The following is a 25,241-nucleotide window of genomic DNA, read 5'->3' as shown; positions in this document are numbered from 1 at the left end:
GAGCTTTCTCTTCCTCACTCTGGCCTGATCAATCATACATCTCAAAGTGAATACATGGTCAGTGGTAGAGAAAGCTCTCCTGAAGCCTGCCTGCCCTGATGAGCGTAAACCTGCTCGCTCAGCATATAAGCTAAGCTCCTGCTCCAGCACTGCACCATAGAGTTTGGCCAGCACGTGGCCAACCATAACCGTCCTGTAGTTGCTCGGATCGAGCATATCCCCTGTTTTGTGAATCGGCACAATGGTGTGCATCGTCCACTCCGCAGGCAAACCCTCTGCTAGTGCCCTGTTAAACAGGTGTGCAAGAAAAGGAGCTAAAGAATCTACTGCATATATGAGATGCTCACCCTGCAGGCCCATATGGTCGGCGGCCCGTCCATGCTGTAGGCGGCGGATAGCTTCCTGTACCATCGAGTGGGTAAAGAAGCTAGCTGTGGTAGGTCGAGGCTCCTGTGGCTGAGGTATAGGTGGCTGCTGTGGGGCATGGTATAGACCCTCTGCATATGTGTGCCATGTCTGTGGGTCTGCAATAGGTGTCGGGGTCCGGGGCTCTCTGAAGTGCCGCCATGAGACAGGGCTATCTCTACTCATGAAGAAATGAAAGATCTCTAGCTCTTGTATCTCTGCGAAGGCCCGCCTTTTGCGGCGAGTAAGTCTCCTCATCTCTCTCCTCGACTCCTGCTCTGTGATGGCTCCCAAGGCTCTCTGTATGCGGAGTCATGAGTATAGGGCTCTGCACTCGTCATCATACCATCTGTTCTGGGGCATAGTCCCAGGTCTCGCAGGCTCTCCTGAGTGTACACGATGTGGGAAGCTCTGTAATGCAGCCGTGTGTAGGAGTGATGCGAGCTGGGCTGTAATGGTATCCATAGATGCCAGGGGATCCATGAGTAGGAGCCCATCCTCTACTCTGCCAGTGTATATGTCTGCCATGTCATGTGTGAAGTAGATGGTAGTGTGTGGCGTCGGTATGTGGGGGGCTGGTGATACTGGTGATCCGGCTAGTGAAAATGCCAAGTATGTATGATCTGCCCCAATAGGACGAGGTGGAATGGAGAATGAGGTGACAAGCTGTGATGCCTCCAAAGACCCCATAATGTAGTCTACCACCGTGCCTCCGGTCCGTGTATGACCCCCATGTGGGAAGCATGTCAGTCCTCCTGATCCCGGCCACTGTAGCATCCCGTTATAAATAACGAGACGATGCCTGGCTCCCAACTCTAGTAAGTGGTCCCCATAATGTCCTCTGTCTGGTCCAGTGTCCTCTGATGCCCGACTAGCCCCTATCTCCTCTGGATCCACAGGGTGGAGGATCTCCATGTCATCATAGTCATACACCTCACACTGTCTGCTCTGTGTGTGGGCATTGAAGTCGCCCGTAAGAAATACTTCCCCTAGTGTAGAATAATGCATAATCTCCTCTGACAGACAAGTGTATGGCGAGGCTCCTATCTCCTCCTCCTGTGGCATGTCCTCTGTAATGACATAGGAGGATCCTGATGGAGAAAAGTAACATAGAGCTATGTATATAACCCTGTCTAGTGAGAGCTGTAAGCTGATCCACATGTATCTGGCCTCTGGATCCTGTGCTACCACTCTCAGTCTCCCCTGTAGCTCCCGTCTGAATAGGACTGCTACTCCCCCCGACCCTCTCGAGGTACCTTGGCGTGTGGTCCTCCTGTATGCTGACTCCCACTGGAATCCCTCTACTCGAGGTAGCCCTCTCTCTGGGCTCTGATGTGTCTCTGTCAGAAGTATGATGTCTCTCCCCACCATAACATGCTCCAGTCGTCCAGGCTGCACCCATAGTGAACCATTACAAATCCATACTGCTATGTGTATCTCTGTCAGTGGCCTGGTCTGTGTCCCATAGGCCCCAAACCGCTAATCCATGGGCCGGCCATCAATGATGACCCGACCATCCCGATAGAAGGCCTTCTTGCCTTCTCTCCTCGCGTGTAAGACTCGTGGCATGCAAGTTCTCCTATGCTCAAGCTGCATCCTCGTGAGATCATCATCCAAGAAAATTGGAGCTCCCTCTAAACCCCGTAGTGTAACCCTCTTCCTCATGAAGGTGACCCTCTCCGTCTCTCCTGCAAACTGTAGGATGAGGGCTCGCTTGCGTGTTGAGTCTTTCCCGGCTCTCCATGCTTTGGTGAAGGGGAGAGGGTGCTCTTCCTTGTAGCCGAGCTTCATGCATAGAAGCTGTCCATCTTTCTCGGGAGTGGAGTCGGGTGTCTCGGCTATACCTGTGACTCGAATGTTGAGGCGGCGGGCATGCCTCATCTTCTCCTCCTCAATGGTGGTGTGAATGATTTGGTTTTCTTCCCTTTGAGTTTCCTCTCTCACTTCTTTACGGATGTTCTTCTTCACCACCTCGACCCATCCTGACTGCTTGGCTTCGAGCTTTCCTTCCATGTCCTTTGTGATCTCCTTGGAGATCTCTTCTTTGATGGCCGTGAGAGTGTTGTCATTGATCTCCCCTTCTTCCTTCTCAGCATTCTTGATGGCTACCATTTCCACTTTCAATGCACTCACCTCCTCCTTGAGTGCCGTGTTCTCTTGTTCGAGGTTCGTGACCCGTGCTTCGAGAGCTATGATGTGCTTGTGTAGTTTGTTTTCCACCTCATTGAGGTTGGAATCGGATGTCTTCTTGTTCTCCTTGATTAATGCCTTCATTGCCATCTTGAGGGCCTCGAGTTTCTCTTGGAGACTCGGGGCCATTCCTCCAAATCACTCTGCAGTCCTTCCCACAGGCAGGGAGGAGAGAGAGAGAGAGAGAGAGAGAGAGAGAGAGAGAGAGAGTTATGTTTCTGCCTGCGAACTGGCGGGCAGACAGGCGAAATGACGCCGGTGGGGAAAGGGGGCAGCGAACTGGCGGGCAGACAGGCGAAATGACGCCTAACGCGAACTGTGGGGAAAGGGCGCAGAGAGGCGAAATGGGCAGAGTGGCGAAAGGCGAACTGGTGGGGAAAGGGCGCAGAGAGAGAGAGAGAGAGAGAGAGAGAGAGAGAGAGAGAGAGAGAGAGAGAGGAGAAGAAGAAGAAGATTGTATTATCGTCCATTGGGGGCCAAATATGACCCATGGGACCAACAAACTAGTACAAGACAAAAAAAAAAGTCTCCTTCTGTTACTATGAAGGGTAAAACTAGCAAGCTAGTAAACGTTGCCTGGCCAACACGTTTAGGGAAACCTTTAAAAAATACATTTAAATGATGCGCGGCGAACACGTATATGTGCCGTTTCCTACCTGTTATCATTTTCGTTTCCGGCAAGCACATAGATACCCCGGGGGGGCGGGGGGGGGGGGGGGGGGGGGGGCGTTCGTTCACGTTTCCTGATTTTGGTAACTATGCCTATGAGACCAAAAATTACATCATGTCCATGGAATACATCATCATGGGTACTAAAAATAAAAGAAAGAAACAAGAGCTGAAATGCCAAAGCTGATCCTAATACAAAGAGCATCAAGCTCTCACATCACCCTAAAATATCCTGCATAGGGCGTTGCATCATGGCACCCAATGTAGTAAAGCTGGCGGGAGAAAGTCCTTTTGTAGTGTGAAATGATGGTTGTGGTGATGCGAACGTGGGCGGGGACCACGGGGTTGGGGGAGGACGGGCTCTGCATAGCTCAATGGCTCTGTCTAGTGTCACTCCTCTCGGCCGGGCTCCTGCGTCAACCTGTTGGGTGGATCTGCTCTCGGAGCTCCTTTTGTAGTGGGAAAGGATGGTTGTGGTGACGCGAACGTGGGCGGGGACCACGGGGTTGGGGGTGGACGGGCTCTGCATAGCTCTATGGCTCTGTCTAGTGTCACTCCTCTCGGCCGGGCTCCTGCGTCAACCTGTTGGGTGGATTTGCTCTCGGAGCTCTAGCTTCTGGAAGAAGTCAGTGAGAACTCTCTATGTTGGTCCTTGGGCAGGTGCAGTTGGTTTAGGACTCCGTGTGTGTGTGGAGCGTCAGGAGGAACAACCCCATGCATCTCTGGTCTGGGAAATCCATGATCCTAGAAAGTGCTCCAAATCTATCTCGTAAGACTTATTAGTGGAACCTCCCCCTGATCTCATAGTCTACCGTTTTGGGTATTTCGGAGTCTCATGTGTGCACCCGTAAAAGTGTCGACCTTTGTGTGTCCATGTGTATGTGTCCACCCTGTGTATGTGTATACTTATTCATGAGTAAGTGTGTGTGAACACATGTCTAGGTGTGAACACCCCTTATAAGTGGATAAGATGAGTGTTGCCATGTGTCAGCTGTGTGATTGTGTCGAGTCAAAAGATAAGGCTTTCTTGCCTACAAAAAGGGTCATTGTACTTGTTGATTCACAAGCATTAATCATTAGGCACTGATGACGTTAGTGGGGATGTCGTAGTATCTAGGCCATACTATGCATGATGGAGTTGATGGTTAATTCTCTTGTCATGAGGTTATAAATTGCACATTCTTATAAGGTGAATTGTGCATGGTCCTAGAGTCATCTAGGTATATGTATATAATCATTAGCTCATTGTGCCCAGCTTGTCTCTGTTTTCAGCATTGTCTCTCTATTACTCTTTTTCTCTCTCTCTCTCTCTAACATCTTATCCATGAAGCGTGTCGGGCCTCCACCTATTCTTGTGGTGTTGATGAGATGGTTGGGGGGGGGGGGGGGCGGGGGGGTCCACCAAGTCTATTCTTCGGGGCCCTGTCACAAACGGGTGCGTGGTTATACAAAATTTAGTCCTGAAATCACAAGATTATCATCCTTGACCAATGCCATATCCCACATACATAGCCATAATGATTGATTATACAATGTGGAAGTATTGAAAAGAAATGATATTGCACTAGGGATGAGAAGATGGGTTGTTCTCCCCGCCCCCCCCCCCCCCCCCCCGCCCCTTCTTGAAGGATATGTATTGCCTTAAGGGAGTAAGAATTTTACAAGTACATAAAATAGGTGGCTTGGCCCAGGCATACACCACCATTTCTTCCAAAATGATTGAACATGAAAACAACTTACAAAAACTATATTTGCCCACAAGTAGCCTAGCTACAAGCTAGCAATATGGTGCCCAGCACCCTTCGCCAAGATTGCCCAGCAATCCCAATTTCTGCAAATGTAGCTTAACTTCAATGAGATCAACCATCTAGTGGCTGAAAATCAGCCTTAGGAGAATGCCCATTACTCACCAAGGGTTCTCTCGCATAGAACTTGTAGCGACCGGAGCCAAGATGATTCTTCCACAACTTCAATCTTTAGAGATAGTCTTCTTCTTCTTCCTCTAGCTTGAATCGAGACTTTCAATTCTGGAAATCAGAATTCAGCCAGCTTTGAAGTGTCTTGGAGAGGTAAAAACACTATGGTATGGCTGGAAAAATACCCTATAATAAGTGCATTAGATAGAGCAATAAACAAAGGCCAAGAAGTGTCTTGAATGAGGCTGGAAATCTGAATTTATAGAGCCTAGGAGGTGGCGCATACAAGAAGAGAAGGGGTGGATGATATTGCTCATAAGAAGATGTGGGAGAGAGAGATTTGTGCAAGTCTTTTGATCACAAAGGATGGCTATTAGCAAAGTAGCAACTTGTGTAGCTAAAGGAGGAGGAAAAGTTTACTTGCATCCTTTTCTTTTTGAGTTAACTAGCTTGCATGACTCATTTGGAGAAAAGTGAGCGTTCATGCTTTTCTTTTAAGAAAAACAAGCTTGCATGGCACACTTTTAGGTGCATGAAAAGATAAAGCATTGCATGATGCATGCATGTAGCTGAAAAAGCTTGCATGTCGTATGCAGCATGTTGCATGCATGAGGATTTCTGGCCATGCGTGTCGCATGTATGGGGGTTTCTAGCTATGCATGTCACATGCATGAGGGTTTCTGACCATGCATGGAGGTTTCTCATCATGGAGAAGAAGTTTATCAACCATACTTAGCTAGACTGTCATGCATGCATGGAGATAGAAAACCCGCATAAGAGTGGGCTGCCTTCAAAATGTCAATTATTCCTGTACAAATCCATTAATACAAGTTAATTAAAGAGAGGTTATGCAACATACTAACCCATGGCTGCAATCCAGGCGTCCCCAGATCCATGAGCTTCTCATGTAATAAAATCCAAGCATTGTCCATGCAAACAAAACAATACACGCAAATAAAAATAAGCCATGCACAGAAATGTATGCATTTAAACACATGTTTGGGAGGAAACTCTATCTATTCATATGTACTTGATATTTACAAGGGCTATGGTATTTGGCTCTCCAAGATCCATCAAATATCCATGGCATTATGTATTGCATTTGGTTCTCAAAGATCCATCAAATGCTTAACATGCTTCTATGCAACTAGGATCTCGTAGATACAACTAGCATACACATATTGGGAAGCTAAACCATAAGCATTCCATGGCTACATGTAGTGTCCAACACCCATGTCCATGGATAGTACAGAATTTACAATATGAATCCCATGAAATTAGAGAGTAGTTACAGGGCCAGAATCTCCTCATGGTTTTGTTTGGGCAAGGCATGTGAATGTTTGTGAGAGAAAGGAAGAAGATATGATAAATGAAGAGAAATGAGGCTTACTTATTAGAGCCTGCCGGCACCTCAATCTTGTGCAACATGCTCGACATCATCTCAGACTTGCGCAACCCATCGCTTTTCTATAATGTTTTATAAACCTTATCAAAATTGTCTTAAGTCTTCAGTTGGCACGCTGTCAAAAATTGCCTTCAGTTGCATGTCGTGAGCATTGTTTTCATTGCTTATACCTGCGCGCTTCTTAGTCTCTCCAGCAACTTGGGCGCCTGGTTTTTGCGCCTTGACCTTCTCCATCACGTTGCCTCCCTCTTCCATACAGTTGCTGTCGCTTGTAAAGAAGGCCTTGTTGCGGGTTACACGATCAAACTGGCTGCATGCTACATTGAGTCCCTGATAGGCTTGTAACTTGTGAACGCTGAAAACTGCTTGTGGCCTCCACAACAAAGAGGAAGAGGAAGGGGAAGGGGGCCAGTGGGTAGCCCTAGCACAGGGAGGGGGAGATTGGGAAGCACACTCCTTTCTCCCTTGAATGAGCACGTGGCCAATGGAGCATCCCATTATACAACCCATCTCCAATGGGCATAGCCTTCTGAGATCCTCTTTATCCCCAACTCCGTCGGGTCTATTTCTGAAAAGCACCATTGGGTCTACATGAAAGTCATTGTCCAAGCATTGAAATCACCCAAAAGGAGAATGTTTCCTTGTTGGGCAAACTTCACAATATCTGCAAATTGTAGAGTATGGTGACTGATCCTCCTCTAATATATCCTGTGCAAAGGCAGATGTGTATGGTCGGAAGTAGCAAGTTGCAATGCGTACTATCATGGCACTGGGCATGGCTGGCCTCATCACGCATGACCAAATTGTGAGCATCTTATCGAGGTGTGGCCTGAACAGTACTGCTTACTTCTCTTGAACCATGTTCTCCCTTAGATGTAGGGAGAGGGTATCCCAACGTATCAGGTAGCCCTCTTAGGGCTTATATGTGTCTGTGTAAAAGATCACATCATGACCTGTGTAATGTCACTGGAGGGAAAGGCACTAAAAACCATAGCCAATAGATGTGTTCTGTGGTTTTTGAAAAGGAGGTCTATTTCTCTGGGTTGAAGGCTTTACACAGCACATACACATCTGGCAGTGCGCAGCATAGCGTGGCGCCGTGGGCAGGGATGTGCACAGTGCAAATGGGAGGAGGGGGAGGTGCATTCGGGCAGGGATTGAAAGGTGGTTTGGACAAGGAAGCCAGGTATACACAGCGTGTGCAGATCCAGCGACATGCAGTTGTCAGTGCGCAACGCAGTGTCGGCAGGGAAGCACACAGTGCGAAGAGGGCTCCGGCCACCGGAGCGCAGCATAAACAGGGAGGGGCAGGGAAGCCAGGTATATGCAGGGCGAGCAGGGAAATGTGCAACATGAACAGAACGTTGACCACCCACCACTGGCATGGGCCAGGGGGAGGCACAAACAGGTTCACGCCATTGGAGAGAGAGAGAGAGAGAGAGAGAGAGAGAGAAGAAGAAGAAGAAGAAGAAGAAGAAGAAGAAGATTGTATTATCGTCCATTGGGGGCCCAATATGACCCAAGGGACCAACAAACTAGTACAAGACAAAAAAAAAGTCTCCTTCTGTTCCTATGAAGGGTAAAACTAGCAAGCTAGTAAACGTTGCCTGGCCAACACGTTTAGGGAAACCTTTAAAAAATACATTTAAATGATGCGCGGCGAACACGTATATGTATTGCACGCCCCACTGGGCTTACATTAATAAAGTTATTAAGGCCAAAAAAAGGCTTATGTTACACCACATAGACGGAAACGGGCACTAGCGAGCAGGACGACAACCACGTGTCCAAGAGATAAAGATATAGATAGAAGGGAATAGGGATCTTGCAGAGTACACCACATTGAGCGGGGAACATGCCCCGTCCCCTTTCAAAAATTTATTCAGGAATAATCCCCGGGCATGTTGGCCAGGATCAATACAATCAATGAATACAAAACAAACAGATATGCCGATGTAGGATATCCAAGTCGATATCGATGTCGAGGCATGAGATCTCTGATGTCGTGTACACCACGGGGATGACCCACAAGTATCTCTCATCGGGCTAGGACCAATTCCAAATCCAATGAATCCAAGTCCAAGTTTCAAGTCCAAATCAAATCCAAAACCAAGTCTAGGTCAAGTTCAAGTCCAGATCCATGTCCAAGCTATCTTTAGCGGTGCATTTGCCCTATCAACTACTTATTTGCTGCACTAATTCTTTCTAATCGCTACTTCCCTTAGTGCTAGGCTTCATTGTGGCTGATTCTTCCCTGCATCTCTGGAGGTTTGACAGAAACTTAATACAAAGGGCTTTGTGTGAATATATGCTTCATTATGGCTAAGTCTGCCCTGCATCTCCGGAGGTTTGACAGAAACTCAGTACGAAGGGCTTTGTGTGAATATATGCTCTTATGTGTGTGTGTGAGCAAGAAAATGGTTAGTTGTAGAACTCTTGTTTCAATTATTCAACACTCAATTATTCTTATTTAGCTTGTTGCCATGATTCACCTTTTCCTAGCACCACTACCTATTTTAAGCCTATCAATTTTGCATAGCTCTCTTTGGTGTTCCCTTACACTAACTAGGGTTTCCTTCAAATGATCTTGTGGGTTGACTACCATGAGTATATAACATGCACGTTCCTAAAAGGTGAATTTGGGCTTGTTCTTGGATTCATCTAGGTATATAAGTCAGCCGTATTAGCGGACGTGCAAATTTCACATTGTGAAGTTTTTGTCCGAGTTGCGGTAGTTGATATTGTGCTTATTCTTTCTATCTTTAGCGGTGCATTTGTCCTATCAACTACTTATTTGCTGTACTAATTCTTTCTATTTGCTACTTCCCTTAGTGCTAGGCTTCATGATGGCTGAGTCTGCCTTGCATATCCGGAGGTTTGATAGAAACTCAGTACAAAGGGCTTTGTGTGAATATATGCTCTTATGTGTGTGTGTGTGAGCATATCTTGATAGAGAGTTCGACACCCACTATTGGGCATTGATGACGTTAGTGGGGATGTCGTAGTATCTAGTCCATACTATGCATAATGGAGTTGATAGTTATAGAGTCTTGTGGGTTGACTACCATGAGTATATAACATGCATGTTCCTAAAAGGTGAATTTGGGCTTGTTCTTGGATTCATCTAGGTATATATATATCCTCCAATGATCTGAAAGGTCCAACCGATGACATACATGGTTGATCTTCTTGGTATCTTGAAAAGGTCCATATATCATCATTTCCATTTTCTGACTTTGGTAATCCAAAGGTAAATCCATAGCAATACTCTTTCAATGGGTGCAATAATCCTGCTAGCTTTTGTCGCTCAAAACTTGATCATCTGACAAAACTAAACATTCTCGAACATATAAACCAATGTCCTTTCTCATACTAGGTCAATAAAAAGTAGCTCTCCAAAGTTTAAAGTGTAATCAAGGTGTCTCTATGCCCCATGTGTAGGGAGGAGCATGGCACTCTTCCATTACTTTGGCCTCAATTCCTTGTGTCACACATTACTTGGTTTTGCATCATAAGAAAACCCTACTTGATGACATAAAAAGTCACTGGATTTCTAATTGCAATCTGTTCCAAACGATCTTTGAAATCCTCTTTGGTAGCATAACGATTCTTCAAAGTGAAATCCATATGGTAACATGGCTTGCTTGGTTCAAGACTGTTCCAGTGCAATCTCATCATGTTCAACCACAAAAAAGGTCTAGAATAACCAACAGTGGTCCTTTGCTAGCATAAAGTTTTAATGCTTCAAAAGGATTCTGTTTCAGCTTTTGTCCCATAGTGAGCGGGATTACTAAGTGCTAGTCCCGCTACCTTGGTCTTATCCTCACGATCTGCACGGGAGGTGTAGATGGTGAGGCAGGGTGGATGGGGTGAGTGGTAGTAACTTCTTTGCGTAAGGGTCTCACCATCTTCGCTCCGAAGGGGGGGTTTGTTCGGTATTTCGGAGTCTCTCGTGTGCACTCGTAAGTGTCCACCTATGTGTGTCCTTGTGTATGTGTCCACCCTGTGTGTGTGTGTACACTTATTCATGAGTAAGTGTGTGTGAACACCTGTCTAGGTGTGAACACCCCTTATAAGTGGATAAGATAAGTGTTGCCATGTGTCATCTATGTGTTCATTTGTGTGATTGTGTTGAGTCACAAGATAAGGCTTCCCTGCCTACAAAAGGGTCATTGTACTTGTTGATTCACAACCATTAATCATAAGCTCATTGTGCCTAGCTTGTTTCTGTTTTCAGCATTGTTATCTCTCTATTTCTCTATTTCTCTCTCTGTAACATCTCATCCATGAAGCCCTATGAGCCCCCATAGCTGCTCGTGTGGAACCCTGTTCCAACAATTGATTCACAACCATTAATCATAAGCTCGTTGTGCCCAGCTTGTCTTTGTTTTCAACATTGTTAATGTCTCTATTTCTCTTTTTCTTTCTCTCTAACATCTCATCCATGGAGCTCTATGAGCCCCCATAGCTATCCTTGTGGAACCCTGTTCCAACATACCGAGCATCGGTAAATATAGTGGGCCTTTGTCTCAGCCTCTGTATGACAAAGCTGTCATATCATGTTCTCTTGTGCAGTTGCCCCTGGCCCATATGTGGCTGTCTCCACTCTCAACTGATGGGAGGAGGTGCGGATCTGTCCAATCGCACATTGCACCCTAAATGACAGATATGTGCCCATGTAGCATGGGCGTATGATGAAACCGTCCTCTGTCAAGTGAAGACGATAATCTTTGTAGAAGGCCATCTTCGTCCCCAAGGGCGAAACGGGTGAACGCTAGGTCCTATGAGTATGTAGTCTCTCAATGTCCTTCATGATGATCCTGTTCAGCTCTGTGCGGCTGGGAGCAAAGAAGGGGGCCTCTATGCTGTACTGAAGCAGGGGGAGTGCCCCCATCTGCATGCCATGTATACTGAAGTGCTCACTTGTGCATACCAGCACTGCATATTTCCGTCTAGTGCTAGTTGTCTCGAGTACTCTAGGGCAAGCCGAGGGTATCTATATGGTGGGAGCTCCCATAATCTGTGCCTATATGTCACTGTTTGGAATAGAGCCTCTATCACGATCGGTGCAGCCCCCATCTGTGCTCGCACAATCTCATGTGGCACTTATGGCTTACTCCTAATCATGTGTACTAGGGGGCTCTCCATCGGCTTCCACCCATCATATACTTCTTCCTTATGTGTCTCAGGTGGCTCCCCCCTCAATCTCTTCTTGTGGTACGAATTGGGACCCCAGATGGGAGCTCCCATAGTTGTTTCCGTACGGCGTACGACACCATATCGTACAGAATATCGTACGATACGATACTGTACGGACTCGCATGGCTTTTTCGACCAAAAAGATATTTTTTTTGGGAGGTAATGGTCTTTTTTTTTTTTGCTTGTCTATGGCTGTTTGAGCTTCCTTTGTACTATGATGCTTCCCTCCTTTTTAAAATACTCCATATCTCGAAGTGGAAATACCTAAGTTTATAAGTATTTTTTTAAAACACCGTATTTTATCGTACGATAAGAAAAAAATAGATATCGTACCATATTTTCCTGTATGGTATCGTATCGTACAAACTGTATGATATCGTAGATGACAACTATGGGAGCTCCATTCGATACTGTAGGTGTGACTAGTGTGTCAAATGGCCAGAGCTTCTTCCTCGGCTCATGAAACTGTATTTTTGAGCATTGCCTCTGGAGTGAGCCCAAGATAGCATAGCCACGCATCAATCTTGTTTCGGCTGCCGTCCGCATAGAGAACTGCGGTCCATCAAAAGTGATCCGAAGATATACATAAGAGGTCACATGCTCCATAGGCTTCCCACTATATGTAAATTGCGGTGTGGATCTGCGTATCCATTGTGAGGAGGTATTAAAGATCATAACCTTGGTCTTCCCAAGGTTCACATTGAGGTACCGGTCCTTGCAAAAGGCCCGTAATGCCAATCGTGCTCCTCGTCCTCCCTGTCTATCTATGTAGTTAGATATCTCATCAGTGTATAGCCCAAATAGAGTAGGAGACAGGGGGCAGCCTTGTTTCACCTCGATAGTGCTGTGTATGACACCTGAGTCATCCCTTGGGGCTTGTACTCAGCCAATTACAGACTCGTAAAGTGTGAGGATCCCCCAAAGCATATTTGCTGGTACTCCCATATCCTGAAGTCTCCTCATTAATCTGGCTCATAGGACGGTGTCAAAAGCCTTGTGGAAATCCACAAAGCAACAGCATATCCGGCGCGTGTGTGCTCTCCCCTCCCTCCTCAATGATCCCTCGTAGCGTGAAGATGTGATGGAGTGTGGAGTGTCCCCCCTCTGGAAACTTGCTTGCCTAGTGCTTTGAGTCTCTGCTCCTCGGCCCATTGCTGAGCTCATGCTCCAAGATCGATCCATAAATGTTGGCCAACGTGTGACCAATCATAATATTCCTAAAGTTACCGAGGTCCATGGGGTCACTTGCCTTCAAAATGGGCACAATGGTATTAGAAGACTAACTGGTGGGGAAATCTTCACATAAGGCCTTGTTAAACATATGAACCAAAAGTGGATCCAACACATCCCTCGCATGGGAGGTGTGCTTGGACGAGGCTCAGGTAGGTAGGGAGGGGTGGTTGTCCAGGGACGTGGTGTAGGTATGCCGTATGTCGGGTGAGGTGATCGGGGTTGGTAGGTGATGATCATGGAAGATCCTCCAGGTCTCCTTGGAGTGCTGTCCTAGAAATAATTGGTACAACTCCTTCTTGAGGTTGGCTAGGTAGACTTGCTTCTTCCTCCGTGTGAGACGTCGGAAGATCACTCGCGCCTATTGGTGAGTGGTGGAGCCTAGAGCAATCTCCTGTTGTGCAAGCGGGCATGGGTCTCTAGGCACTCCTCATCATACACCTATTCTGTGGAAGAGTCCCACTTGGTGGTTTGGGAGTGGCTCTGGTGTGTGGGAAGGTGGCTGCGGCGGATGTATGAAATGCAGTCACAAGAAACGGGGGAAACGGCGCCCCGAAACGCGGAAACGCCGTTTCCCCACGTCGAATCGAACGAAACGGCAAGAAACGGGGCGGGTGGTAGACGTTGCCCGACGTGGCATATTTTAATAAAAAAAACGATGGCAAAACATAGATCGCCGCCTCTGATATGTGTTGCCCACGTGGCATAAAATAATAATAAAAAACGTTGGATGTGTGATGCCGTTGAGACACGATGGCTGGCCCAAAAAATAACGTAAGGCTCCGCCTTTGATGATGGCAGCCCACGTGGCATAAAATGATAAAAAAAGGCGTTGGCTGGCCCGCCCTCCGATGCCCGTTGAGAAGAAATGATCACGGTCGCCTCCTGCCTGTTGCTTCCTTCCCGTTGCTCTCTTTGCAACTTGTCTCAACTCTCAACACCACACCATATGCATTGTACTTTCTATTCTTAATTCAACAAGAAATTGACTTCATCTTGAGGTGTCCTATATGCAAATTTGAGAGAGTCTCGTTGTTGAGTTTGTAATTACTAGTTTTTGGTTCTGTAGTTTAATTTATCAAGTATATGTGCTGTTTCCTAGCCGTTTCCGTTTCCCGCGGTTGCCGTTTCCGTTTCCGAGTGGGGTGCCGTTTCTGTTTCCGTTTCCCGTTTCTGGTGACTATGATGAAGGGTGTTTGCGGGTTGCGGGGTAAGCCCATCAAGTGGGATGTGTGCGTTGAGGTCGGAGAGGGTGCAAAAATTGTGGATGGAGTAGACGGAAGAGGTCTCCCTGGTGAAGTGGTAGCTTGGGTGGCGATGATGGTAGACAGTGTGCCAACACGTGAAACCCTCCCGTCAGGCTTGACATAAGAGCTTGACCACGCATGATTGTGCCTATATCAGTCTACCCAAAGACAAACCCCTCTTTCTGCTCTAAGTAGGGATAAGTGAAAAATTGAGCTTTTTATAAGATTCAAGGTATTACAAAGAGAGCGGTTATGAAATATTGCCACACTCACACAACATCTATTACAATCAATTTTGGGGGACTACCCAAGTAGAGAATCCATGACTCAAAATATAATAGGAATTAGATAATTTTTGGGAGTTTAAAACTTTTCCAAGCTGGTGGAGTGTCAAGGGAAACTCATCATGGAATACCAGGAACATGGAACATGAGAGGAGCATTAGCCCCCAATAGATGGTATACCACTCTCCAAAATATCAAGCATGGAGCTAATGAGTATGGCCGAGAGTTCTGTCTCTGCTACGTCACGTGGAAAGGTACCTTGATGGCGATAGAGCATGTCCTGGATCTGGAGCTGATGAGGGGATCGTGGCCAACGTCTGTCACGCGGGGCGGGGGTTGCAATCCTCTGCAAACTCGTTTGCTGGGTGAAGCATGCTTACCTTGCTTGCTTCACTTCTTCTTTTGAGCAATCTGTATGTTTCGGTATATATTTTTGTTTATTAGCCACATGACCCTAGAAGGCATCTCTCTTCTTTCTATCTTTGATCCCTTTAACATTCTATGTGAAACCTTTCATTAGGAACAACAACATGAAGGATCATATCAACCTCTCTGGGAGTGTATTAGGCACCATCTCGTCATCTCTCCTAAGCCAGAGCCATCCATATGCCCAACCTAAAGCTTCTTAGCTAGTCACATTTCTTTAATATTTGATTTCTTTTAGTTCAATGTAGACATGTTTACAATTGGTTTGATTTATCAATGCTAGACAGCGGTTCAAGAAATTTCAGAGGGTTTAAAGTCACCTTGATGGATTTTTGGTCTCAATACAGACGACATTAGAAGCTCACTGAACAGGAAATTTCTGGGGGTATTAAGTGATCTTGATGGATGTTTGGTCTCAATACAGACAACATTAGAAGCTCTCGGGGAGATGTTCAAAGAGGCCAAGGGTATAATGAATTGGCTTGCAGAGTGTGCAAAGGTACTTACCAGATTCTTACTTATATGGGATTACAATGGAAAGAAAGTGTGATGGTCTTTCTGTGCATGTGGCTGCTCTAAGATTCTATGCTCTTGTTGCAGTTGGTTGCTAGTGAAAACGAGGCTGTGAAATGGTCGTCTCCGTTGGGGCTACCTGTGGTTCAGCCCTATCGAAAACCTGGATGGAAACAGGTACATTCTTATAGTGTTGCTTGCAGTTTCAGCTTATTACTTAATTGGGGAGAATTGTGAAGTTGCAGGCTACGATCTTGCTTTTTTTTCAAAACAAATTACTCCATGTGGTACTGGGATGTTAAGGCCATGGCAGGTGTCAACATGAGGCATTATGAGAGTGTATTATGTTGTAAGTAGATAGCGTAGTATGATTTTAACGTGTTTTGAAGGCCTGCCTTCTCACGTATGAACATACAGAACTTTAGAGAGGCGAGCCTGTATTAGAAGATAACCCTTAAGATTACCATTTTGAGCCACCATTGTTGTGCATCCTCTTTTGCAGTGTTCACCTACTTTCTGTGGAAATAAGTTGCCACTTTTTTTCGTAGTTCATTTTCGAAAAATTGTGTTATTATAGCATGTGTACACTGTACGTGCATGTGTTATTACACATCTTACATGCACTAACACTAATTAATCTAGCTAACTAACTATATCTACGGTATCTACCATATTAAAATTTTATACTAACTTACTAACTATTCAAACTATATTAGTGTTAATGTAACCACCTGATTATGTACCAATCAGATAATCAGTTATATAACTAATGAACTGTATAAGTAATCACATTATTTAGATAATCAGTCATAATACCAATGGACGATGTGGTTAAATATATTTCAATTAGATAATTATTAAGATAACTAACTATATTAAAATACATATAACTCCGCTATCCACACTCCAGCCACTAATGCATTGACTTCCTCATAATACCTGCCTACACCAATACCAATGCACCTTGAAGGAAGAAAGCATAACCAAGCACAATACTCCTCATAATAAGTGCTGCACCAAATCTCTATTCATCAGTATTGCTCGGCACTTGTATATGTAGACCACCATCCCCATACTCCAAATAATACATCTGTTGATACGTCGATACACCGAAGCGAAAACTCCAAACGTTGTTGACATGGTTTCCAAGAAATCTGTGCACTACATGTGAAGATACACCCACCAGTGCATATTCTCCAAGGTGAAGACATCTGTTAACATGTCTTCCTGTGGTGCCTTCATGACGTCAGACTTGAGATACTCCACGACAAGTGAGAAGAGTCGTCTTGTACAAGCCTTGAATCTAAAGCAACCGCCACTGAGGCAAAAGATTCTCCACCTAGTGTAGACGGTAGTTGTGCATACTCCCTCAAAGACTTGGCTGGGAACTTCCTTTGTTCAAGCTTGTGGCATGATGCAATGAAGCACTGTGGTGGGTGTGTGCTCAACCCGAAAAATGAAAAAAGCTGAGACGCTCACACACTCATCTCCTTCGCACTAATTCTTCGGTTCTAAAGAAGCCCCCACAACTAAATTCTTGAAAGTATGGGAGATAATGGCTGAGTGAAAACGTCAACTACAGCCTGGTGACGTACTGAATACTCCCGGCTAGCACTTCACCCACAAAGAAATGCTTTGTGAAGTCCAATGCTTAGAAATGTAGACTATGTTAGAAGTCATCTCCTGTCTTTATGTGTACACTAGGGCCTCTGTTGTGGGTGTGCCCGCCCATTGTAGGTGTTTTCTCATTTTTCCTCACTCCCCGTATTTTTCCCCGATTTTTTTCCCGATTTTTTTTCATTTTTCTGTGGTTTGGGTGGCAGCCCTGAGGTGGCAGGATGTCTTAGCATGTGGCCGACTGCAGCTGTATGCGTTTACTGATGCTGGCTGACTGTGTGGACCCCTTTGTGGTGCTGGCCGACTGTACACAGTATTGGCCGACTGGTTTATTACCAGTCGTGGGCACTTCTGGAGTCCTGTCGGCTGCCTACAGCAGGCCGACTGCTGTATGGGGGCCATATAAAATGGCCGCACAGCCCTTGCCACATGGTGTATCATTTCGGGATTCTTCTTGTGTATATAGAGCAGAGTTACACGCCTCTCTCTCTCTCTCTCTCTCTCTCTCGTGCTGTTATTTTCTGCATTGCGTTTTGCTCGTGTTCCCGGATCTGGTCATCATCTCCGCTGCGCATTCTGACATGGTATCAGAGCCTAGGCTCTAGATAGTTCTTGGGATTTGTGAGAGCAAGAGGGGGACTGTTGTGTTGCTGATTGGTGGACTGTTCGGGAAGAGGAGAAGCAAGAGGTTGGCGGGCTGATTTGCTGGACAGCCACTTGTTGGTGTAAGTTCTTCTTTGTTCCCACCCACCCACCCTTTTTGAGAGTACATCCCCGCAGTGGTAGATCTGTTAGAGATGGCCGAGAGGCATGTGAAGATCCCGACACTCCCCACGTTCCCGATGGACCGTCAGTTGGACGGGAACAACTACGGCATATGGAAGGTTATGATGGAATCTGTTCTGGAGTCTTACGACCTCGCTGATTTCGTCGTTGTTGGGGTTCCACGGCCGGAAGTAGAGAAAGGGGAGTTATTGTCGATCCGAAAGGACCGGGAGGCACACGCACAGATGTGGGATCGTGTAACGCCAGGGTCGGTTCTTTTATCTTCCTCAACTCCACACCGCAGGTAATCAATCATGTAAAGCATATGACGCTGGCTAGAGGTATATGGCAGCATTTGGCTTCTCTTTACAATAGGGTATCGCCCATGAAGAGGATTTCACTTGTAAGTACAAATGCGGGTTATGAGATCTGCAAAGTCGTTGACGACGATGTGCATATTAACAAGTTGCAGGCTCTTCAGCAGGAAGTGCTTCAGGCTGGGAAGGAGATATCGTCAAAGGACATGGCCATAATGTTGCTGTCGCATTTGCCCTCTCAGTACTCAGCATTTTACTCGTCCCTGATTACCAGTGGCAGGCTCAACACCATCACGTGGGAGGAGCTTGTGCCCATGGTCTTGGACCAAGAGGAACGATTCACGAACCCTCCTTAGGATGGAGGTTCGGAGGCCTTAACTGGCCAACGGTCGAAAGGCCGTAACACGGGCAAAGGGAAGGCTTCATCGGAGAAGTCTTCTGAGAAGAAGTCCGTTTTACTGACTACGAGAAACTAAAGGCAGAGAGGAATTGTGGCGAGAAAGGCCACTATTGGGGACAGTGTCCCAAGCGGAAGACTGAGAAGGGTGAAGATTCCTCAGCAACAGCAATCATGAAGACTCCGGCTTTTGTGCACCTGGAGGTGATGGACACCGATGTTTCATTTTCTTCAGGCAGGGAGGAGGTTGGAGGATTCTCCGCTACGGATATTCGCGATGGATTCTAGACAGTGGTGCTGCGAGGCACATGACTCCTTCCCGTTCAGATTTACAGGATCTCTGCAGGTATTGTTGTCACATTCTTACTGGAAATACATCCACTATCCCAGTTCACAGTGAGGGCAGGTTGGAGATAGTTCCCGATGGCAGAGGGGGGAAGCATTCCTCCCAGGTGTTGTATGTTTCATCACTTGGTTTTCATCTGTTGTCAATGCATCAGGTTTGCAAGACTGGCATATGGGTGGAGTTTGATGAGCATTTTGTTGCTCTCTGGGACAAAGCAATAGGCCAGGTGGTTTGGGAAGGCGGAGTGGAGAATGGAGTTTACAAGCTTTCAGCACTCTCTCTCCCAGGTCCTTCGGTTTGTGATGAGTGGCAGTCTGGTAATGGCCACTTAAGTGTGGATACGCTGCAGGTGCAAGCTTTGCGGGACCAGATGGTGGATAGCTTGCCAGCTAATGGCAGCAGTTGTTGGCAGGAACTGTAACTTGGTTGAACACAATGCTAATCAATACACTTAAATACACTAAGATTTGATGGACACTTGTTCAAATATACGAAGTAAATTGCTGATTTGACAAGAGACACACAATGAGCCAGAATGACCGATTCCTCCCTCAAATAAAGTATATTGATCTTGGGAGAATCAAGTACATAGTGTCATGGGCATTTCTGACCAGATTTCCATACCAATGCATACAACCCTATCTTTGCTATCATGTGAAGTGTTGCCCTGCACATCCGGAACCATATGCACATTAGGCTTTGATGCATTTGCATTATCACGCTTCATCTTGCCTTTACAATATGCTCGGTGCTACCACAAGTAAAGCATTTTCCCTCACTCATATATTGCTTTTTCTGTTCCGGAGTGAGACCATAGTCTCTCAGTTTGAAGGGACGCTTCTTGGTAGTGTTATTTTGAGCCTTTGGACCATTTTTATCTTGGTTTTGGTCCTTTTTAGGTGGCTGTCGATCATTTTGCAGGTTTTGGACAGCCCTCTCTTTGCCTTGAAATGAGGGTTTAGCCTTATTAGATCGACTCAATTGAGTTCCAATTGCTCGGGTGGCGGTGGCGGCTGCGATTAATTGGTGTAAGGAATGACCAGGATACATTTGTAGTCCCGCTTTGTACACGGGTTGCAATCCCGATTGAAACCTTCTCTTCCTTTCCGCCTCGGTGACATGCATAAATGGAGACACCTCCAAAAGCACTTTCCAAAACTTTTGTACATATGCATTTACCGATTTCCTCTCATTTTACTTTACCCAATCCCACTTCATTGTTATCTCATTCAATGCATTGGGAGGCAAGAATTGAGCATAGAACCTCTCCTTGAACTCTTCCCATGATCTAACAGGATTCGGTGAGAGCTTCTCCGTGAGCCACCAATGGGCAGAAGTGCCTTTCATGAACATGCTTACAGACCGGATCATGGATTTCTGAGTGAAATCCTCATCACTGAAAGCAATATCAAAGTGGGCAATAAAAAGCAAGTGCCTTTGATGCATCATATTCCCCATGATATGTGTCAAACTTCACAGATTTGTCTCCGGCTTTGAAGTCACGAGACTTTGATGCATGTGTGTGCATCTCAACATATTTTTTCCCATGTTTGTCCATTGGGACAGCCCCTGTGTCTGGCATCATTTTTTGACCAAAAGGTGATGCATAAGGCATAGATACACGTGTCCTGTAAGCATGAGGCATGGCTGGCCCCTCAACATGCATTGATACATTTTCAGCCATAACTTCTCTCTCACGAGCACACTCGAAGGCATGAGTGGCATGAGAGATACGCGGAATACCTGCACCAACAGAAAATTGCAGCCCATGATGCATGTGTTGTGCATGCACATTTTCAGCCGGCAATGGCATTTGACATACATTTTGACCACTGCCATAAACATTGTATCCTTCACGGGATACATAAGGTATTCCTGCATGGCGTGAAGTCACTGATTGTTTCTCTCCCATAGCATGGAGATTCATCCTCTTAGACATAAGTTCTTGTTCGGGCACTTGTGGGGATTCCAAGACATGTGAGATGGTTGCCTTTCCTGCAAAGGCATCCTCGGTACGAGCCAAGTATGCACGTGCTGCATCCCTAGGTTGCATGTGCAACTCTTGAGCAATCATTGCCATTGCATGATCTATATAAGATTCAGCTTTCTTGTCCTTCAAACGGTCGTGTACCAATGGATCCTCGCGGCGGCAGAGATTCAATTCTTCTTGTTGTGCATGGAGAAGAGCCTGCATACGAGTAAGTTCAGCCCTCAAGACTATGGACTCTTCTTCTTGCATCTTCTCTTTGCCACGGGACGGCTATCCCACATATTCATGTTCCCTGTTGTGCACCACATGAGTTTGCTTATCCTATAAAGCATTGGAGGCATGCATTTCATTGTCCCTGCCTCTTGTATTAGCATCTCCAACATTCATTATATGGCCGTCCATAATGTTCTAAGTGTAGAGATTAGCTAGTGTTCACGGTGATCGTCTCTCAACGATAGAAGTGAAAGAGAACCGTATGCTCCGATACCAATGTAACTTGGTTGAACACAATGCTAATCAATACACTTAAATACACTAAGATTTGATGGACACTTGTTCAAATACAAGAAGTAAATTGCTGAATTAACAAGAGACACACAATGAGCCGGAACGACCGACCCCCCCCTCAAATAAAGTATATTGATGTTGGGAGAATCAAGTACATAGTGTCATGGGCATTTCTGACCAGATTTCCATACCAATGCATATGAATACAGTATTGCAAACAAGTGGTTGTCGATGTAGACTTGCAACCCACACTACCCTCTCAAGTGCCCATGTTCCCTACCATCTGCTCTCTAGACTCTATTGTTCCATCAACACATGGTAGCAACAATCTGCAAGAGAGCACATAGGACAAGAACACTACATAGGGTATGTGATCTTGTAATCCGGTTCCTCCCTCCTGCTACTTGCTCCCATAAATATTTAAGCATAAAAGCTTACCAATAGCAAGTAGAGTCGATGACAACGGAAGTCTTCGTGATGGAAGTCCTTGGAGTGTTGAGATCTTTGATTTGTCGCCTTTCTTCGTGACAAAAGTCTTCAACAGGATGAAGGGAACCTTGGGAAAGCTTCCCTCATGGTTCAACTTGAGAAAGGAAGGCTGAAGGATTTTCAGCAAAAAGACCAGAAATTATAGCAAAAATGAGAGCTATTTTGCTGAATTTCAGTCATTGGGAGTGAGTAGGAGAGTGATTAGCACTTAGAAACACTCTTGGAAGCTTGGAAAACACCCTAGCAAGTTGGGTATGGCTATGAAGAGCTTGGAAATGAAGAGAAATGGTGGAAAAAGAGAGTTTTCAGCCTCCAAAAATCTTCATGAAGAGAAAACATGAATTCTCTCTTAATAAGTAAGTGAATTGGGGTCCAATCAGGTGAAGGGACATGGGGAGATGTCCATTTATGAGTAAAAGGGAAGGATCAGGTCCTGGACATTGAGTCTTGTCCGCCTCGAGACTTCAGTGAGTGTGAACTTGGAAGCGGTCATAATTTATAAGTGACTTTTGGGCGCCTAAACTTTAATGAAGTGGGAACGCACTCACTTATAAATATTGGCCAAGTCCTAAGGGCTATTTGAGCCTAGATTGGGTAATACTTACCACCTGTTCACATGCCACACAACCATGTCTGCAGACAGTTTCACACACACGGTTCACGGGCGGGCGTCCCCTTACTCGGAACTACACATTGGTCAAGCAAGCATGAAAACAGCATGCAATTGCAATTGCAAGCAAGCACAAAAAGATGCTATGCAATGCAGCATTGGTATGGACAATCCCCGTTCATGAGACTATACCAAAATAGACGTGCTCCAAGGAAGTACATGAGGTACCAGACCCAACGGAATACCAATCCACCAAGCATTTCCGGGCATGTACACGGAGGCACAAGTCCCAACGGAAAGCCAAGTCTACAGTATCACATGAGTGGCATCAATCCCCGGCATAAACAACTGCCATGGACACCAGTCCAATGTACATACATGATAAGAAAGCACGGGTGGACCAATTGGGTGGCCAAATGGTGACATCCCCCCCGGCTTCTAAACAGTTGTCCGCAAGTGAAAAGCATCCAAATATGTCTGAAGCACATGCGGGCAATCTTTGAAGAACTCTTCATACCCATTTAGCATCAATGGGAAGATAGTTCCTAAACTTCACAAGGTAACGCCTGACAACTTTGCCTGCAGCAAGCTTGCGTTTCTTGTGATACACAATCTGCTCTGGTTGCAAGATCTCCTCAAGCTCATCCACTTCTGGTGGATCCTCAATGACCATTTCACTGGGCTCCGGCCCTACATACTTGCGAAGGAGACTCACATGAAAAGCATTGTGTATTTGCTAATGACTAGGTAATGCCAATCTGAAAGCCACTTCATTGATCTTCTCGATCACTCGAAAAGGCCCATAGTACCTGGTTGCAAGCTTAGGATATGCACCCTCTTTGCTAGGCCTCTTTGCAAGTCTTGCTTTCTCAAATTTCAGCAATACCCAATCATTCTCTTTAACATCCGATTGCCTTCTATGCTTGTCGGCAGCCTTTTTATGCTTGTCTTGTGACCTTGCAATGGCTGTCCGCACCTGAGCAAAAGCAATATCCAAGTCTCTTACATACTCATCAGCTGCAAATATCTCATCCTTTGTGCGAAGGATGGGTGACAAAACCACCTTAACATAAACAAGCTGATGAGAAGTCCAATTTGGTGCCCATATTATCAAATAAGGCCCGCCAAAAGAGACTTGTAGTCCTGGGATCTCTATTCCCCACAATGGACTTCGGCATTCCATGATGTTTGAACACTTGTGCAAGATATATTTTAACCATATGCTCAGCTTTGATGGTCTTTTTGACCGGCAAGAAATGAGCTTGCTTGCTAAACCTGTCCACAATTGTCCAAATTGCACTTGTTGGGTACGTGGCAAGTCCATAATGAAATCAATTGTAATACTTTCCCATGGCTGCGTGGGAATAGGCAATGGCTGAAGCAAACCTGGTGCCGTTTGCCTATCAAATTTGACTTTTTGACAGGTGATACATGCACGTATGTGTGCCTCTATGTCCTTCCGCATACTTGGCCAAAAGAAATACCGCTCAATCATGTGCGTAGTAGGCATTATGCCTCTATGACCAGCATATGGAGGAGCATGGCACTCATCCAAAACCTTTTGCCTCATGTCCTTCCACACAAAAAGACTTTTGCAAATCCGGAATGATCAACACTGGACCATGAGTAGTTGCATCTTTCAATTTGAGGAATGCATCTCTCTCTACATTAGTCCATTTGAACACGGCCTTCTTCTTTGTCAAATCATGTAAAGGAGAAGCAATCCATGCAAAGTGCCGAATGAACTTGCGGTAGTAAGAGCATTTTCCAAGAAAACTACGGATCTCATGCACCGAACTCAGTTCGGGTTAATTCCGAATTGCATCAATCTTTGCAGGATCCATCCGCACCCCATCTTTGGACACAATATGTCCAAGATAATGTATCTCTGACAAGAAGAACTCACTCTTCTTTGCATTTATGAAGAGTTTATCCTTATGGAGCTCTTCAAAAACAATAGCCAAATGAGCTTTATGCTCTTCTTTGGTCTTCGAGAAGACTAGGATGTCATCAAAGAAGACACCTGTAAATTTTCTGTATCCACGGAATATGCGATCCATCATTCTATTGAATGTAGCCGGGGCATTTGTAAGACCAAAAGGCATAACAAGATACTCATAAAGCCCAAATGCTGTCGTGAAAGGAGTTTTGTGTACATCTTCCGACACTACACGCACTTGATGATACCCATCTTGAGATCAATTCGGCTAAAGCATGCCGATCCATCCAACTTGTCAAGGATGTCGTCTATGGGTGGAATCGGGAACCGAGTCTTGATGGTGGTAAGCTTATTCAAAGCTCTATAATCCACACACATATGAAAGGATCCATCCTTCTTTTGAACCAAGAGGACGGGTGAACAATATGGGGAAGAGCTTGGCTGAACCAAACCCTTCTCAAGAAGCTCATTCACTTGCTTCATGATCTCCTCTTTTTGGGATGCACTTACACGATAGGTTGGCCTATTAGGTGGTGAGCTACCCGGCACAAGATCAATGCGATGATCTTCCGGTCGTACAGGTGGTAACTCATTTGGTAACTCATCAGCAAAACAATCATTGTTCTCTTGCAAAAATTTTAGCCTATCATTACTAAGAGTGTTTACATGTACATTCTTTTCCTCAACATGATCTCGTACAAAAATCAAGTACGCAAAAACCCTCTTTTTCATTACTTTCTTAATTTGTACATGAGATACAAGGGGAATGGTATCACCCTC

At 45.6% G+C, this 25,241-nt stretch overlaps 1 protein-coding gene across 2 annotated transcripts in view; it reads left to right on the top strand.

Annotated features, from left to right (window-relative positions):
• The window catches only part of LOC147606445 (DNA-directed RNA polymerase 2A-like), a 128,950-nt gene that overhangs the window by 90,011 nt on the left and 13,698 nt on the right, over positions 1–25,241 (top strand). For both annotated transcript variants that reach the window (XM_086791846.1, XM_086791847.1), the window contains exons 14-15: positions 15,396–15,470; positions 15,572–15,661. In XM_086791846.1, the coding sequence (XP_086647972.1) occupies positions 15,396–15,470; positions 15,572–15,661 (165 nt within the window). The remainder of the gene's footprint in view (positions 1–15,395; positions 15,471–15,571; positions 15,662–25,241) is intronic.

Source organism: Cibotium barometz, chromosome 57, assembly GCF_041138505.1.
Source record: "Cibotium barometz isolate CiBa-2024 chromosome 57, ASM4113850v1, whole genome shotgun sequence".
Classification (NCBI taxonomy): domain Eukaryota; kingdom Viridiplantae; phylum Streptophyta; class Polypodiopsida; order Cyatheales; family Cibotiaceae; genus Cibotium; species Cibotium barometz.
The sequence above is the reverse complement of the archived record's forward strand: the minus strand, read 5'-3'. Positions and strand labels throughout refer to the sequence as shown.